At 37.8% G+C, this 15,737-nt stretch overlaps 2 protein-coding genes across 2 annotated transcripts in view; both read left to right on the top strand.

The window, feature by feature from the left end:
- Positions 1 to 15,737, top strand: part of LOC145984223 (uncharacterized) — a 497,863-nt gene that overhangs the window by 130,784 nt on the left and 351,342 nt on the right. The window lies entirely within an intron of this gene.
- LOC145983783 (uncharacterized) lies at positions 9,476 to 12,703 on the top strand. Its single transcript, XM_083116831.1, has 2 exons — positions 9,476 to 9,511; positions 11,879 to 12,703. The coding sequence occupies exons 1-2, from the start codon at positions 9,476 to 9,478 to the stop codon at positions 12,701 to 12,703; spliced, it is 861 nt and encodes a 286-aa protein (XP_082972957.1).

The raw sequence follows: 15,737 nt of genomic DNA, 5'->3' as shown, positions 1-15,737 counted from the left end.
CATCGTAAGAGAAGACAGCCTTATAGGAAAATATCGTAAGTCATTTCAAAAATAGGTCAATAGGCATTGCTAGAACGTGCGCCTTACAGGAAAACAACGTAAGAGGAGACAGCCTTATAGGAAAATATCGTAAGTCATTTCAAAAGTCGGTCAAAAATACGCCTTACAGAAAAACATCGTAAGAGAGGACAGCCTTATAGGAAAATACCGTAAGTCATTTCAAAAGTTGGTCAATGGGCGTTGCTAGGACTTACGCCTTACAGAAAAACATCGTAAGGGGAGACAGCCTTATAGGAAAATGCCGTAAGTCATTTCAAAAGTTGGTCAATGGTGTTGCTAGGATTTACGTCTTACAGAAAAACATCGTAAGGGGAGACAGCCTTATAGGAAAATACCGTAAGTCATTTCAAAAGTTGGTCAATGGGCGTTGCTAGGACTTACGCCTTACAGGAAAACATCGTAAGGGGAGACAGCCTTACAGGAAAATGCCGTAAGTCATTTCAAAAAGTTGGTCAATGGGCGTTGCTAGGACTTACGCCTTACAGGAAAACATCGTAAGGGGAGACAGCCTTATAGGAAAATGCCGTAAGGTCAATGGGCGTTGCTAGGACTTACGCCTTACAGGAAAACATCGTAAGGGGAGACAGCCTTATAGGAAAATGCCGTAAGTCATTTCAAAAATAGGTCAATAGGCATTGCTAAAACGTGCGCCTTACAGGAAAACATCGTAAGAGGAGACAGCCTTATAGGAAAATGTCGTAAGGCATTTCAAAAGTCGGTCAAAAGTACGCCTTACAGAAAAACATCGTAAGGGAGGACAGCCTTACAGGAAAATACCGTAAGGCATTTCAAAAGTAGGTCAAAAGACGAGGTAGCATAAGAGCAAGATTTGAAAAACGTAAAAAAATAGCTTAAAAAGTGATGCCAGAGCTTTTTCTGTCCATTTTTCTCTCATTGTAGGTTAGTTTAGTGCATAAAACGTCGTAAAATAAAAAGTAGGTCAAAGGACCCTTCCAGAACGAAGCATTCATACTACTGTCATAATATCCCGGGACTTCAATATATAAGCAATCACCGGCAGAGATAGTATATAGAGTGCCAGAAACCATGTTTGAGTGCTTAATTCTATAAATATTTCTGCCTACTGAAACCTTGACATTGCCCTCGGGAGTTGTAATAAATTGTAATTGACCACCTACAGGTAACTGGTAGTGGTTTAAGTTATTGTTACGAGGGGGGGCTGAAAAGTTCATGAAATCACCTAGAAGAAATACAGCTGGAACAACCATTTTAATACATTATTCAACGTATTCCCCCCGAAGCTCAATACACTTTTTACAACGATGTTTCAACATTTGTGACCCTTTCAAATAGAAGGTTTTGTCCTGCCGTGCGAACCAGCCCTCCACCTCCTCAACCAGTGCCTCTTCGGACCTAAATTGTGTACCTTTGAGATGTTTTTTGAGGTTTGGAAAAAGGTGATAGTCGGACTGGGCCAGATCAGGGGAATAGGGTGGGTGGGGTACACAGGTAAAGCCCAGATCCGTCAGCAATTGCATGCTTTGATGGGCCTTGTGCGAGGGCGCATTGTCCTGGAGAAATTGCACACCATTGCTCACTTTTCCCCGACGTTTTTTCTTCAGAGCCGCCTTCAATTCAAGTAAATTTTGAGAATAAACAGCAGCATTGATGGTTTCACCCTGTTTAAGATATTTTATGAGGATCACACCGTCCTTATCCCAAAAGACCGATGCCAGAACCTTCCCCGCTGATCTCTGAGTTCGGAACTTTTTCGGTCGAGGAGACCCACTGTGGCGCCACTCCATGGATTGCTGTTTAGTCTGTGGGTCATAATGGTGAATCCATGTTTCATCTTCAGTTACCAGACAGCGCAAAAAATCATCAGGCTGTTGAAACTTGACACGATCTCCCGTGACACCTGCACCCGTGTTCTCTTCTGGTCAGCATTCAGACATTTTGGGATCCATTTCGCACTGAGCTTCCGCATGTCCAGATACTCGGATATTATGACACCCACACGCTCACGCGATATCCCCAGATACGCAGCAATGGTTTTGGTGGATATGCGCCTATCCTCCATAATCATGTCGTGCACTTTGTCAATGTTTTCCGTGGTCACTGCACTTGCAGGTCTGCCAGAGCGGGGTTCATCTTCTGTCTCACCATGTCCCGTCTTAAAACGCCTCACTCATTTGGCTACTGTTGTATATCCTGGGGCATGTTCCCCCAAAGTTTCATGCAAAGTTTTATGGATGTCCAAGGGGGATTTGTCTTGCAACACGAAAAACTTGATGACACTGCGAAGCTCATTCTTCTCAAATTTTCTTAGGTCCTCCGCCATCTCTTCTTACTGAACCTGAAACAAAAAAAAATAACAATGACAAAAGGATCATATGCAGGATAAGAGGTTTACAATATATGTTCTTTCTAACTGCTACAACGATTGCTTTCAATTTTTATTTCTTCTGGGTGATTTCATGAACTTTCCAGCCCCCCCCTCGTAAATATGTACAATGTTTTACCTGTTTTATCATCAACATCTGTAAGTATGCTGTTCATATGAATAATTAACAAACCACTTAGTTTAGATATTATAGATTGTATATCAGGAGAGGGTGATGGTGTTGGCAGGTCCATAATAGCTTGTTTTTTGAACCCAAATAAGTTCATTGGCATGTTTATTTATTTCAAATCATGCTCTGTGATTGGGCATTGTTTGCCACTTCTCAAGTCACAATGACCCCATGGTAGAGTATGTATGCCACATGATAAAATGCATCTCTTATCGTCATGTGGGTCCAGAGCCACTTTTCTTACAACATTTGTAGTCAACAAGTGATCCACACTCTGAATTCTGCATTCTGATGTTCTGATTAAACTCTGTGATTTGAGACAATCTTCATAATCTTTAAATTGGAGCTCTTTAGTAGTGCAGATTGGAGAGTTCACAAACATCTATTGAGGATCGCCTTAATGGATTTCTCTCGTAAGGCATAATCCTCACAAGAGGACGCAGTGTTGCCAACTCCTTACTCGAAAAAATCACCAAGGTTTTTGGGGTAACCTAACCTAAAGCAAGGAGCTGGCAATTTTTGCTCGCAGTGTTGCCAACACTGCGCCCGAAAGTAAAGCTCGGTGGGGCTTGCCTTAATGGTTTGCTCTTGTAAGGCATAAACCCCCCCCTCTATTTTCGGACACAGTATTACCAACATTTTACTCGAAAAAAATCACCAAGGTTTTTTTTGTCTAACCTAACCTAAAGCAAAAAGCTGGCAACCTTGCTTAAGGCTTACCTTACAGTGCATAAAACAAGGTTGCCAACCTACTGGTACTTTTACCATGGCCTTTTACAAAAAAAAGAGAGAGGAGAGAGAGAGAGAGGGAAGAGTTAAACAACCGACAGCCTACCTACAGCTTTTTTTGTCTAACCTAACCTAAAGCAAGGAGCTGGCAACTTTGCTTGAGGTTTGCTTTACAGTGCATAAAGCAATTTTTGCCAACCTACATATACTGGGCAAGGAGAGCCGGCAGTGCCGTAAAAGAGAGAGAGATGGTTGGATGGCAACACTACACGGGTTCAACGCCAGAAAGTAAAAATCGCCTTAATGGTTTTCTCTTGTAAGGCATTCGCTCATTACTGTTGCCAGCTATAGGTTTTTCTCGCAGTGTTACCAACTCCTACCTACACTTTTTTTTTTACTTGGCAAGGGCTAGAGAGAGAGAAAAACTTATAGCTGGCAACAGTAATGAGCGAATGCCTTACAAGAGAAAACCATTAAGGCGATTTTTTAACTCTGGCAATGTTTGTATATCATAACCTTTGTAAACCTCTCTCGGGGGAACGATGTGCCACACACACACACACACACACACACACACACACACACACACACACGCGCGCGCGCGCGTGTATTGTAACGCAAACAAACAAACAAAATAATAATTGTTGTTTTTTAGGATTCCTGGCCCCCATAACCCCGCCAGGAGTGCGTGGTGCTCAACCAAAAAAGTAAAGGTTTTCCCGTACGGCCTTCGAACGTAAAATTGATTGACGTGGGGGGCGAATCTCTTTGGGGATGTTTTTCAATTTGTATATTTACCCGTGCATACTATTTATTATTAATTTAGCCGTGTTCTGTTTGGCATCTATTTCGAGCAGTTTGCCCGGCGGTAAAGTCTTATTGTTTTTACATTTTTTGATTTTTTTACGCAAGGCCATGATCTTGCGTATGCACGTGGCGTTTAGCGTGTCCTGTGAGAAATACACGTGAAGATCAGCTTCCGTGCAACCGGCTGGATTCGTGACGCCGCGATAAACATTAACTTCCGTGCCGGGCGGAACGGACGTTCCAGTTACATTTGACATGTTTGACTAATCGCGAATCAACGTACGGAAGCCGTTGAAAGGGGAGAGGCCGGCTGCGACCATGATGCTCGGGTAGAGTGACGTAAAGTCCAATGTCAAAATAATCTCATTCTCTGTTCTGTTTTTGAGTGCCACGTTCATGTGAGGGTTACGGTGTACGTAACCCCCGACCAGCTTGTGATGATACTCGAGATGCTGCCGTGGGAAACACAAACATTGCTTGTTCTGCAACGCTTCGCTGAAATAGTAATGCGAGAGATGCCAGTTGAGTTTGTGCCCTCGAACCTGGTCCGCTCGCAACACGCTCTGGCAGCACAATTTGGGTCGCCCTAAACTCAGAGGCCTAGTGAGTTGGCAATACTGACACGACCTAGTTTTTGCTTATATTGTCACCGCAACCGGATGCGACGACGGGTGGAGAGAAGAGAGAGGGGGGAGATGACTTTCGTTTTCTGTGGAAACTTCTGTAGAGAAGAGTAATGTTTTTTTTGCAACTGCACGCGATTATACAACTGTTTTGTGTGTGTTAAATTGCTAGCAGCTTTTTGTAGGTAAGTTTTGTTTTTTTTTTTGTTATTTTTTTTGCATGTGTGTGTAATAATTGCGAGTTGCGTTAGTGAACAGGAAGTAATATTTTGATTAAACATCGAAATTTACGCTAAACAAAAAAAAATATGAGCATACATAACGTGCGCTTGAAAAAACTATTTTTTATTGCGAATAACATAAAAGCGAGGTAACAATCGGAGGGAGGGGAAGGGGACGATGATCATAATCATGCTAGTTTACTCATGGTGGATGGTATTGACGCGTGTACTTTGGGTTGGATTTGTTGTTTTAAGTCTACTTTATACACAGTAATGTTAATCGAAACTGGACCTACAGTAAAATCTGCCGGGTATCGAACTTGGTGTTTTAAATTATACAAGTACACAGGGGGAAACTTTATTTTTTTAATTTGTTGATACTCTGGTTTGGATTTGTTTTTTTATGTCTACTTTATGCACAGTAAAACTAATCGAAACTGGACCTACAGTCACCAAAAAAAATCGACAAGGGGGGGGGGAGATTTTTTGATAACTCTTTTACTGTTTCCAACGTACTTAGGTTTTTTGATAGACGACAACGACGGAGTCATCAATGAGTAAACATCTGTGAACTCGGTGAACAAGTCAATTTTTTTTTCAGTACGTCAATATTTTTTTTCTTATTTCTTAGTGAATGGGTTATGGATGACTTGCAACGACGAAGGCCTTCTAGCAACATGTACTTAGCTTATGCCTCTTCCACCGAACATTCAACACAAGAGGGCTGTGTTAAATATACAGAACAGCGATAACAAGTGTTTTTTTTTGGTGTATATTGGCTGCACTGCATCCTGTTTATTGCAAAAATAATCCACAGTAAATTGGATATTACAAACAATACGAGTCCGAGTTTTGAAAGTGTAATGTCTGGCATCGAATACCCGGTGACTATTTCTGATACATCAAAATTCGAAACACGAGCACGAGATGCAGAAGGAAAACACTTAATCATCAACGTGTATTCCTATACGTTGGATAAACATGTTGTGCATCCCCGTCAGGATAAGCGATGTCGACGATGATGATGCTCGTGTGATTAATCTTCTTCTAATTTCAAACGACAGTGTTCACTATTACTGTCTCAGGAATATTATGCTTTTTTTTTCTCTATAAAAAAGAGAGATTTGTGTTGATTGTTTAGTTAAAAAGAATTTCCTAATTATTTGTTTTTTGTTACAAGAATTGTTTGAATTTCAAACATTCCTAAGTGTTTGCTTAAAGATTGATGCATTAACCTGTTAAGAATGTCACATTAATAATACCGACTCGGAAATGTCATGTCCTCTTCCTCTATAAAAAGTCATATAAATGTGCTAATTGGTTGGTTAGGGGGGGATTTTTTGATTAGTAAATTGAGGTTATAAATACGTACGTATAAAGGTTTTGCTAATATGGAATGCTAAAGCTTAGTACTTGGCTCTCTCAGAGATTCGAATTCTATTAGGTTAAACAGCATAGAAATTTCACAGCAAGAATTCTCATATTTACTGACGATATTCTTAACAACCTGTGTTTTGATTCCACTACAAAAACTGTATACAAAATATGCAGTCCCTAGAATAAAATGGATGAGACTTATGAACCTCGACCTATACAGTTGTACAATCTGGCAATGAATAGATGTTGTTTTTTTATTAAGCATAGCAGAGTGTTTTCGCTTATTTTAATATCAGGCAACAATGTTAGAAAGTGGCCCCAAGAATAAAATTTAAAATCACTAATGTGATATGAACTTTTTTACTTGTGTGTATTTGAATATGAAAGTGAGGTATTTTGAATAATTGAGGGGGACAATCACAAGTAAGCTTGCAATGGTATTGGGAGGTGTCACGAGTTCAAATTTTAGACGATTTCTGTTAATCTGCTAAGGCGATATCAGTACGAAAAAATTTGTAAAAAAAAAGAGGCTAATGGCAACGATGAGGATGAATAATGATAATTATGATGAAATTGATGTGTGGCACTTAGAAAACAAAAACTTCAAAGTGTATTGCACCAACAGCTACAATTGTCCCCCTCCCCCCAAAATACAAGGCAGTTAACAGAGGTGTGTATATTTGTTGGTTTACGAGTCTGAGGGCTTAAGTTAGTATATTCACTATAGCTATACATATTAAAAAAATGAAATGACCTGAGCAATAAAATATAACAATACCGATTCTGGCTTTTTTTGTCGGATGACGTAGTGGTAACGTTTGTTGCAATCACACCTCTGATGGTGTATAAAACTTAAATGTTTTGCATAACATGAAATATTGTTAATGGGAATGTGTTGTTTCTAATGTTAAATATAGAAAGCAGATAACAAGAAAAAAGAAGAAAAGAAATAATGTTGCAGGTAGATACGGAGCCTCAGCCCAAACACATATATGATCAGACAGGAAGTCAACGATGCATTCATAACTAACATGTGATTATTCAAAAATTGAAATAGTACAGTAAAAAACAACTAACTAACTAACTCTCTATGTTTTTTTTAAACCGGCACGAATGGAAGGAATAAAGGAGATTTTTACAGGAATCTTGTTGGGAAACCTGATGGTAAAGGACCAAAACGAACATGGAGATGAATCTAAAAGAAATCTGTAAAGATTGGAATAGAATATATATAAATTTTGCTCAGGATAAGTACAAATTGAACTGTAACTACGAATTTTCAGAATCAAGAGTGCTAGAGAATTAATTAATTAATTAATATTTAATATAATGAAGGTAGTAATATAGTATTCTTATTGAGAAGAGAATTTCTAAAAAACTTATTTTTCCTCGTACGTTTACTAATAGCAGTTACATTTGACATGTTTGACTAATCGCGAATCAACGTACGGAAGCCGTTGGAAGCAGTTTGAAGACTGAAATGGCTATGGAAGGACACTTATTATAATGTTAATATCTTAGTATAATGTTTTGAGAATTGCTTCTCGATAATGTTTGGTATATAATTTAATCTGTTGTTAGATAAAATACATAATTATCAGAATTTAAGGATGGAAAATATGAAGAGCGAATGAATGATACGTTTGACTAATCGTGAAGATAAGTATCACAGTACGTTTTATCGTTTCTTATATAAACGTTGAAACGTTTAAGAACGTATAAGAACGTTTACTGAAACGTTTCAACGACAATGATACGGACATAATTGATGAATGTGTACTGACAAAAAAAAAAAAAAAACATGATGTAGCGCGCTGTGCCCCGATAACATAGTGCTAACAACGTCGCCTTGTAATGAAGGGGCACTGGGATCGATACCCGGTGGAGGGACATAGTGGCTCGAATCCCATTTTAGGTAGGGTTTAAACTGTAGGTTTATTTTCGATAGCGTATTGTTGAGTCTTAAATCCACCAAAAGTCCATAACAAAAGGCATTGTTTCAACGTATGTTGAATGTATAATTGCAATTAATTGTGATAAATTAATCCTTGAGTAAATATAAATTTGTAATTCTGTTTAACAATAAGATACTTCACTTTACTTTACATCTATTCACTAGAGCATAAAAATAAAACTTGAAAATTCATTTCCAAATGACCAATCTCTTATTCATATCTTTTAAGTATGTGAGTGTGTGTGTTTTCTGAAATCTGGCAAAGTAGGATTAATACGAGGGTCACTATTTATATCTTGAGCCTAACAAAAGCAGTTTTTCCAATCTTCTTGAGACACCTACATAATATGGTTTTTGAACGCATCAACTGCGTCTTCCGCCGACGAAAATCGTTGTCCACCCAATTTATTCTTGACATTCGGAAACAAGAAGAAGTCATTGGGTGCCAAATCAGGACTGTACGGCGGATGACCCATCAATTCGATTTTTTGACTGTTCATAAAGTCGGTTGTTAGACGAGATGTGTGACAGCTGGCATTGTCTTGATGAAGAATGATCCGACGGCGTTTGTTTGTTTTCCGTATTTGACCGAAGACCTCTGGCAAACAAATTGTTGTGTACCATTCAAAGTTGACCGTTCTACGTTCCTCTAAAGGCACAGTTGCCACATGACCAGTTTTCCCAAAAAAACAGGCGACCATTTGTTTCGATGTGCTTCGAGCGCGAACAACTTTTGTTGGATTGGGTTCATCTTGAAACACCCATACAGTCGACTGCTGTTTACGTTCCGGCTCATATGCATATATTCATGATTCGTCACCTGTTACAATCTTATATACGTCTTTTGAAGCACCACGATTGTATTTATTGAGCATATGTTTGCACCAATTGACGCGAGCGTCTTTTTGAGTTTTTGTCAAATTGTGTGGGATCCAACGAGAACATACCTTTCTCACAGCTAAATGATCATGTAATATTTTATATATGCTGGTGGAACTAATGCCTATGGTTGCCTCAATCTCACAGTATGTCACATGACGATCTTGCAGTATTAGGTTTTGCACAGCATCAATGTTTTCTTGGACAACAACTGATTTTGGACGACCTTCGCGAATCTCGTCGGTGAGCGAATGGCGGCCATGATTAAATTCGTTATACCAGCGTTTCACAATGGCAAAGGATGCGGCTTCATCGCCAAATGTGGAAGTAAGTTGATCGATGCACTCTTGTCTTGATAATCCACGTCGAAAATCGTAAAAAATCATCGCAAGAAAATGTTCTCGAGTTAATTCCATTTTATTCTTGTCGCGCAATCTCCAAGGCAACATAAACAACACAAATCAAGCTATTGAAAAAACATTTGAAGTACGTTATGGTCAATAATGCCAGACGATTCCGTGCAAACATCAAATCGGGCCTAACTTCAATTAGTGTTGCCAAGGCACAAAATATAAATAGTGGCCCTCGTAATGTATTCACTTCATAAGTGTCTATTACATAACAGAAAGCATCATTGGGTATTTAATATCAGACGAATAACGAATTCCATGGGAATTTTTCTGCGAGTTCGTGGATGTGAGTTCAGCTCTCAACGACAAATGGTTTTGGTTTGACCCGCGTTAATGTCATTGGTGTTTCCTTTGTGTTTGTTTCTATATCACAGTATTTTTTTTCCTATAGTTTCGGTGTCCTATTTTTTTACCAACTTATGTAAGATTTGTTTAAAATTAAGGATCATGATAAATATACGATGAAAGGCAAGGCAAAGTTAATAACCCGGAAAAGACAAATTGAAACTTATACTGTACTTAGTTGAAAGAACAATTGGTCATTCTTTATTACAATTATAGAAATAACTTGATCGAAATACTTGGTTTTCTTTTACATACATTTTTGTAATTCTTTTTGTGCACCTTTCCATTCCTACGTGAACAGGTAGCCTAAAAATAAAAAACTCGGCATGATTTTCTTCAATTCATTATTACAGTATAGATCTTCCATGATTCTCGTGGCTTATGATGCATAGAACTAACAATTAAGGATTTTTCTTTGTTGTTCTTGTATATTGATTTAACAAATCTAGTCACCTTATAATTTCATTAACTGAGACTGGTTGGAATGATTTCTCCATTCGCATGGACGTCCGGAAGGGAGGGGCCAAGCGGGGCCACGCCACCCGGAAATGAAAGTCAATGAAAAAGTACATATTTCACGCATATAATTTTATTTCAGTCTTAGTAATATATGTTAATTATTGTAAGGGCGTTGCAGGAACATGATAACGTGAAACTGAAGAATTTTTTTAAAGGGAGTAATACTATTTTTTTGGGGTGTTTCTGCCTCATTGTTGTTGTCCCCCCTCGCTTAGAAAAATGCCATGCTTGTCCCTTCCTGGAAAAAATCGTGAAGACGTCCATGTATCAGCGGCGTTAAAAAAAATCATTAAATGTCCATATATCACCGTTGACCAGTGGCGTACGGTGCTAAATCAGGCAGGGGAACAGGTGACCTGCACTTGCCCATCCTTCCCATACCTGTCGTAATAAAATACAGTAGACCAAGTATAATTCAACCCTTACTAAAATGAACCAAATAAATATACGATACATATGTTACAAATTGTCAGAAGTGACATACATGAAGCACGTTAAAATTATGACAATAACGTTGTTAAAGCAAATATGATATAATGTAAACAAAATTTTAAAACAAAATTCTTGATGCACAACAATGAAAAAATAATGGAAGCAATTTATGAGTGATCAGAGGGAAAGAAATGTTTTGTCGAAACCTGTTTCATCTCTCCATTTGTAGATTAAGTTGACATTTTTTTTTGTAGAGTTGAGTATTCTTGTAATTCAAACGTCCTCAATGCAATAATAACATTCAGATGGCCGAGTTTTTTCATGCTAGATTTGTAGAAATTGTGATAAAACCCGAACTGTTCCAAACTCCCTTTTCAGGAACAAACAAGGCAACAACAATTTGCCGCTGGAAGAGAATCCAGTTAATCATTTTACAGAGTTCTAGTAAATTGTTAAAAAATGCCTTGTGTATGATTTCGTTTTAGTTTTTAATCCAGTTAGGATAAGTGTTGGTTTGCTGTCTTGTGTCTTTTCTGTAAAGTTCAATGAACTAAAAGCTTTCCTCTTCAGCCGGTCGATCATTCAACTAGAAGAGGTGAGACAAGAAACTCTCTCACCCGTGTGCTGGGTCGGAAACGCCCCATAAAACACGACCTCGCCGAAAAATCAAGAGTGATATAGACGAGTTCGATAAGTGTGTTGTTAGGCGTGTTGTGCACGAATTTCACATTACGGATGGAGAAAGGCCAACGTTAGAAGGTATCCGAAGGGTTTTGAAACAAAGAATAGGGTTTGAAGGCAGTGTCTGGTGTGTGCGCAAGATAATACGTGATCTAGGGTTTAAGTGGAAAAAAGCAGAAAATAATAGACAACTGCTTATAGAAAAGGACGAAATAAGAAGTTTACGTTCATCTTACCTCAAAGCCATAAAAATCTTTCGTCGACAAGGGCGACCCATTGTTTACGTTGACGAGACTCATTTTCACAGCTCGACAACAAAGAAAGAAGCTTGGATGGAACCGCGGCTGGCGTCAAAGCACCGGTGTCTAAAGGGCAACGTGTAATTGTTGTCCATGCTGGCGGCGAAGAGGGTTTTGTTCCAGGTGCACTGTTAACATTCAAATCTGGAAAGTCTTCTGGCGATTACCACCATGATATGAATGCCCACAATTTTGAGAAGTGGCTACGAGAGAAGTTGATCCCAAATTCGACACCAAACAGTGTGGTTGTTGTTGACAACGCCTCATACCATAACGTACAAATAAATCCTGCACCTTCTTCCTCCTCCCGAAAAGATACTATGATTCAGTGGCTAGTTCAAAACAACATCCCCTTTGACGCACACATGTTCAAATCAGAATTGTATTCGTTGGTGAAACTTAACAAACCCCGTTTGAAGATGTTCAAAATTGATTCCATCTTAGCAGAATACGGTCATTCTGTTGTACGTTTACCGCCATACCACCCAGATCTTAACCCGATAGAACTGATATGGACAGACATGAAACAATACATTTCGAAAAAGAACGTGAAGTTTACTGTGGAATCAGCTACTAATTTCTGCACAGAATTTATAGCCACGTTACCACTTTCAGCGTGGGAAAAAGTGTCAAATCACGTTAAAAATATTGAGGATAAATATCTCAAGGCAGAACCGTTAATCGATAGTGCAACAGAGAGACTCATTATCAATATTGCCGACGACAGTGATTCTGACGTTGATAGTCCCTTGGAAGATGATAGCTCCTTGGAAGATCACCCCATCAACGAGGATGACATGAGTGGCATAGAAGACATAACCGATAGCGACTAAACTTTATAGTGCAGGTATGCTCCCCTACGTATGGCTTGGGCGTGAGGTCGCGAGGAGTTTCTTGTCTTGCCTATTCTACTTATACAACATTCTCAGCCCTACGCTCTAGGGATGTGCAAGACAGGATTATTTTGGTCGTTTCAACAAACGTTGAAACGTTTCAGTAAACGTTCTTATACGTTCTTAAACGTTTCAACGTTTATATAAGAAACGATAAAACGTACTGTGATACTTATCTTCACGATTAGTCAAACGTATCATTCATTCGCTCTTCATATTTTCCATCCTTAAATTCTGATAATTATGTATTTTATCTAACAACAGATTAAATTATATACCAAACATTATCGAGAAGCAATTCTCAAAACATTATACTAAGATATTAACATTATAATAAGTGTCCTTCCATAGCCATTTCAGTCTTCAAACTGCTTCCAACGGCTTCCGTACGTTGATTCGCGATTAGTCAAACATGTCAAATGTAACTGCTATTAGTAAACGTACGAGGAAAAATAAGTTTTGTAGAAATTCTCTTCTCAATAAGAATACTATATTACTACCTTCATTATATTAAATATTAATTAATTAATTAATTCTCTAGCACTCTTGATTCTGAAAATTCCTAGTTACAGTTTCAATTTGTACTTATCCTGAGCAAAATTTATATATATTCTATTCCAATCTTTACAGATTTCTTTTAGATTCATCTCCATGTTCGTTTTGGTCCTTTACCATCAGGTTTCCCAACAAGATTCCTGTAAAAATCTCCTTTATTCCTTTCTCATTCGTGCCGGTTTAAAAAAAAACATAGAGAGTTAGTTAGTTAGTTGTTTTTTACTGTACTATTTCAATTTTTGAATAATCACATGTTAGTTATGAATGCATCGTTGACTTCCTGTCTGATCATATATGTGTTTGGGCTGAGGCTCCGTATCTACCTGCAACATTATTTCTTTTCTTCTTTTTTTCTTGTTATCTGCTTTCTATATTTAACATTAGAAACAACACATTCCCATTAACAATATTTCATGTTATGCAAAACATTTAAGTTTTATACACCATCAGAGGTGTGATTGCAACAAACGTTACCACTACGTCATCCGACAAAAAAAGCCAGAATCGGTATTGTTATATTTTATTGCTCAGGTCATTTCATTTTTTTAATATGTATAGCTATAGTGAATATACTAACTTAAGCCCTCAGACTCGTAAACCAACAAATATACACACCTCTGTTAACTGCCTTGTATTTTGGGGGGAGGGGGACAATTGTAGCTGTTGGTGCAATACACTTTGAAGTTTTTGTTTTCTAAGTGCCACACATCAATTTCATCATAATTATCATTATTCATCCTCATCGTTGCCATTAGCCTCTTTTTTTTTACAAATTTTTTCGTACTGATATCGCCTTAGCAGATTAACAGAAATCGTCTAAAATTTGAACTCGTGACACCTCCCAATACCATTGCAAGCTTACTTGTGATTGTCCCCCTCAATTATTCAAAATACCTCACTTTCATATTCAAATACACACAAGTAAAAAAGTTCATATCACATTAGTGATTTTAAATTTTATTCTTGGGGCCACTTTCTAACATTGTTGCCTGATATTAAAATAAGCGAAAACACTCTGCTATGCTTAATAAAAAAACAACATCTATTCATTGCCAGATTGTACAACTGTATAGGTCGAGGTTCATAAGTCTCATCCATTTTATTCTAGGGACTGCATATTTTGTATACAGTTTTTGTAGTGGAATCAAAACACAGGTTGTTAAGAATATCGTCAGTAAATATGAGAATTCTTGCTGTGAAATTTCTATGCTGTTTAACCTAATAGAATTCGAATCTCTGAGAGAGCCAAGTACTAAGCTTTAGCATTCCATATTAGCAAAACCTTTATACGTACGTATTTATAACCTCAATTTACTAATCAAAAAATCCCCCCCTAACCAACCAATTAGCACATTTATATGACTTTTTATAGAGGAAGAGGACATGACATTTCCGAGTCGGTATTATTAATGTGACATTCTTAACAGGTTAATGCATCAATCTTTAAGCAAACACTTAGGAATGTTTGAAATTCAAACAATTCTTGTAACAAAAAACAAATAATTAGGAAATTCTTTTTAACTAAACAATCAACACAAATCTCTCTTTTTTATAGAGAAAAAAAAAGCATAATATTCCTGAGACAGTAATAGTGAACACTGTCGTTTGAAATTAGAAGAAGATTAATCACACGAGCATCATCATCGTCGACATCGCTTATTCTGACGGGGATGCACAACATGTTTATCCAACGTATAGGAATACACGTTGATGATTAAGTGTTTTCCTTCTGCATCTCGTGCTCGTGTTTCGAATTTTGATGTATCAGAAATAGTCACTGGGTATTCGATGCCAGACATTACACTTTCAAAACTCGGACTCGTATTGTTTGTAATATCCAATTTACTGTGGATTATTTTTGCAATAAACAGGATGCAGTGCAGCCAATATACACCAAAAAAAAAACACTTGTTATCGCTGTTCTGTATATTTAACACAGCCCTCTTGTGTTGAATGTTCGGTGGAAGAGGCATAAGCTAAGTACATGTTGCTAGAAGGCCTTCGTCGTTGCAAGTCATCCATAACCCATTCACTAAGAAATAAGAAAAAAAATATTGACGTACTGAAAAAAAAATTGACTTGTTCACCGAGTTCACAGATGTTTACTCATTGATGACTCCGTCGTTGTCGTCTATCAAAAAACCTAGGTACGTTGGAAACAGTAAAAGAGTTATCGAAAAATCTCCCCCCCCCTTGTCGATTTTTTTTGGTGACTGTAGGTCCAGTTTCGATTAGTTTTACTGTGCATAAAGTAGACATAAAAAAACAAATCCAAACCAGAGTATCAACAAATTAAAAAAATAAAGTTTCCCCCTGTGTACTTGTATAATTTAAAACACCAAGTTCGATACCCGGCGGATTTTACTGTAGGTCCAGTTTCGATTAACATTACTGTGTATAAAGTAGACTTAAAACAACA

This window comes from Lepisma saccharinum, chromosome 2 (assembly GCF_977018435.1).
Source record: "Lepisma saccharinum chromosome 2, izLepSacc3.1, whole genome shotgun sequence".
NCBI lineage: Eukaryota > Metazoa > Arthropoda > Insecta > Zygentoma > Lepismatidae > Lepisma > Lepisma saccharinum.
The sequence above is the reverse complement of the archived record's forward strand: the minus strand, read 5'-3'. Positions and strand labels throughout refer to the sequence as shown.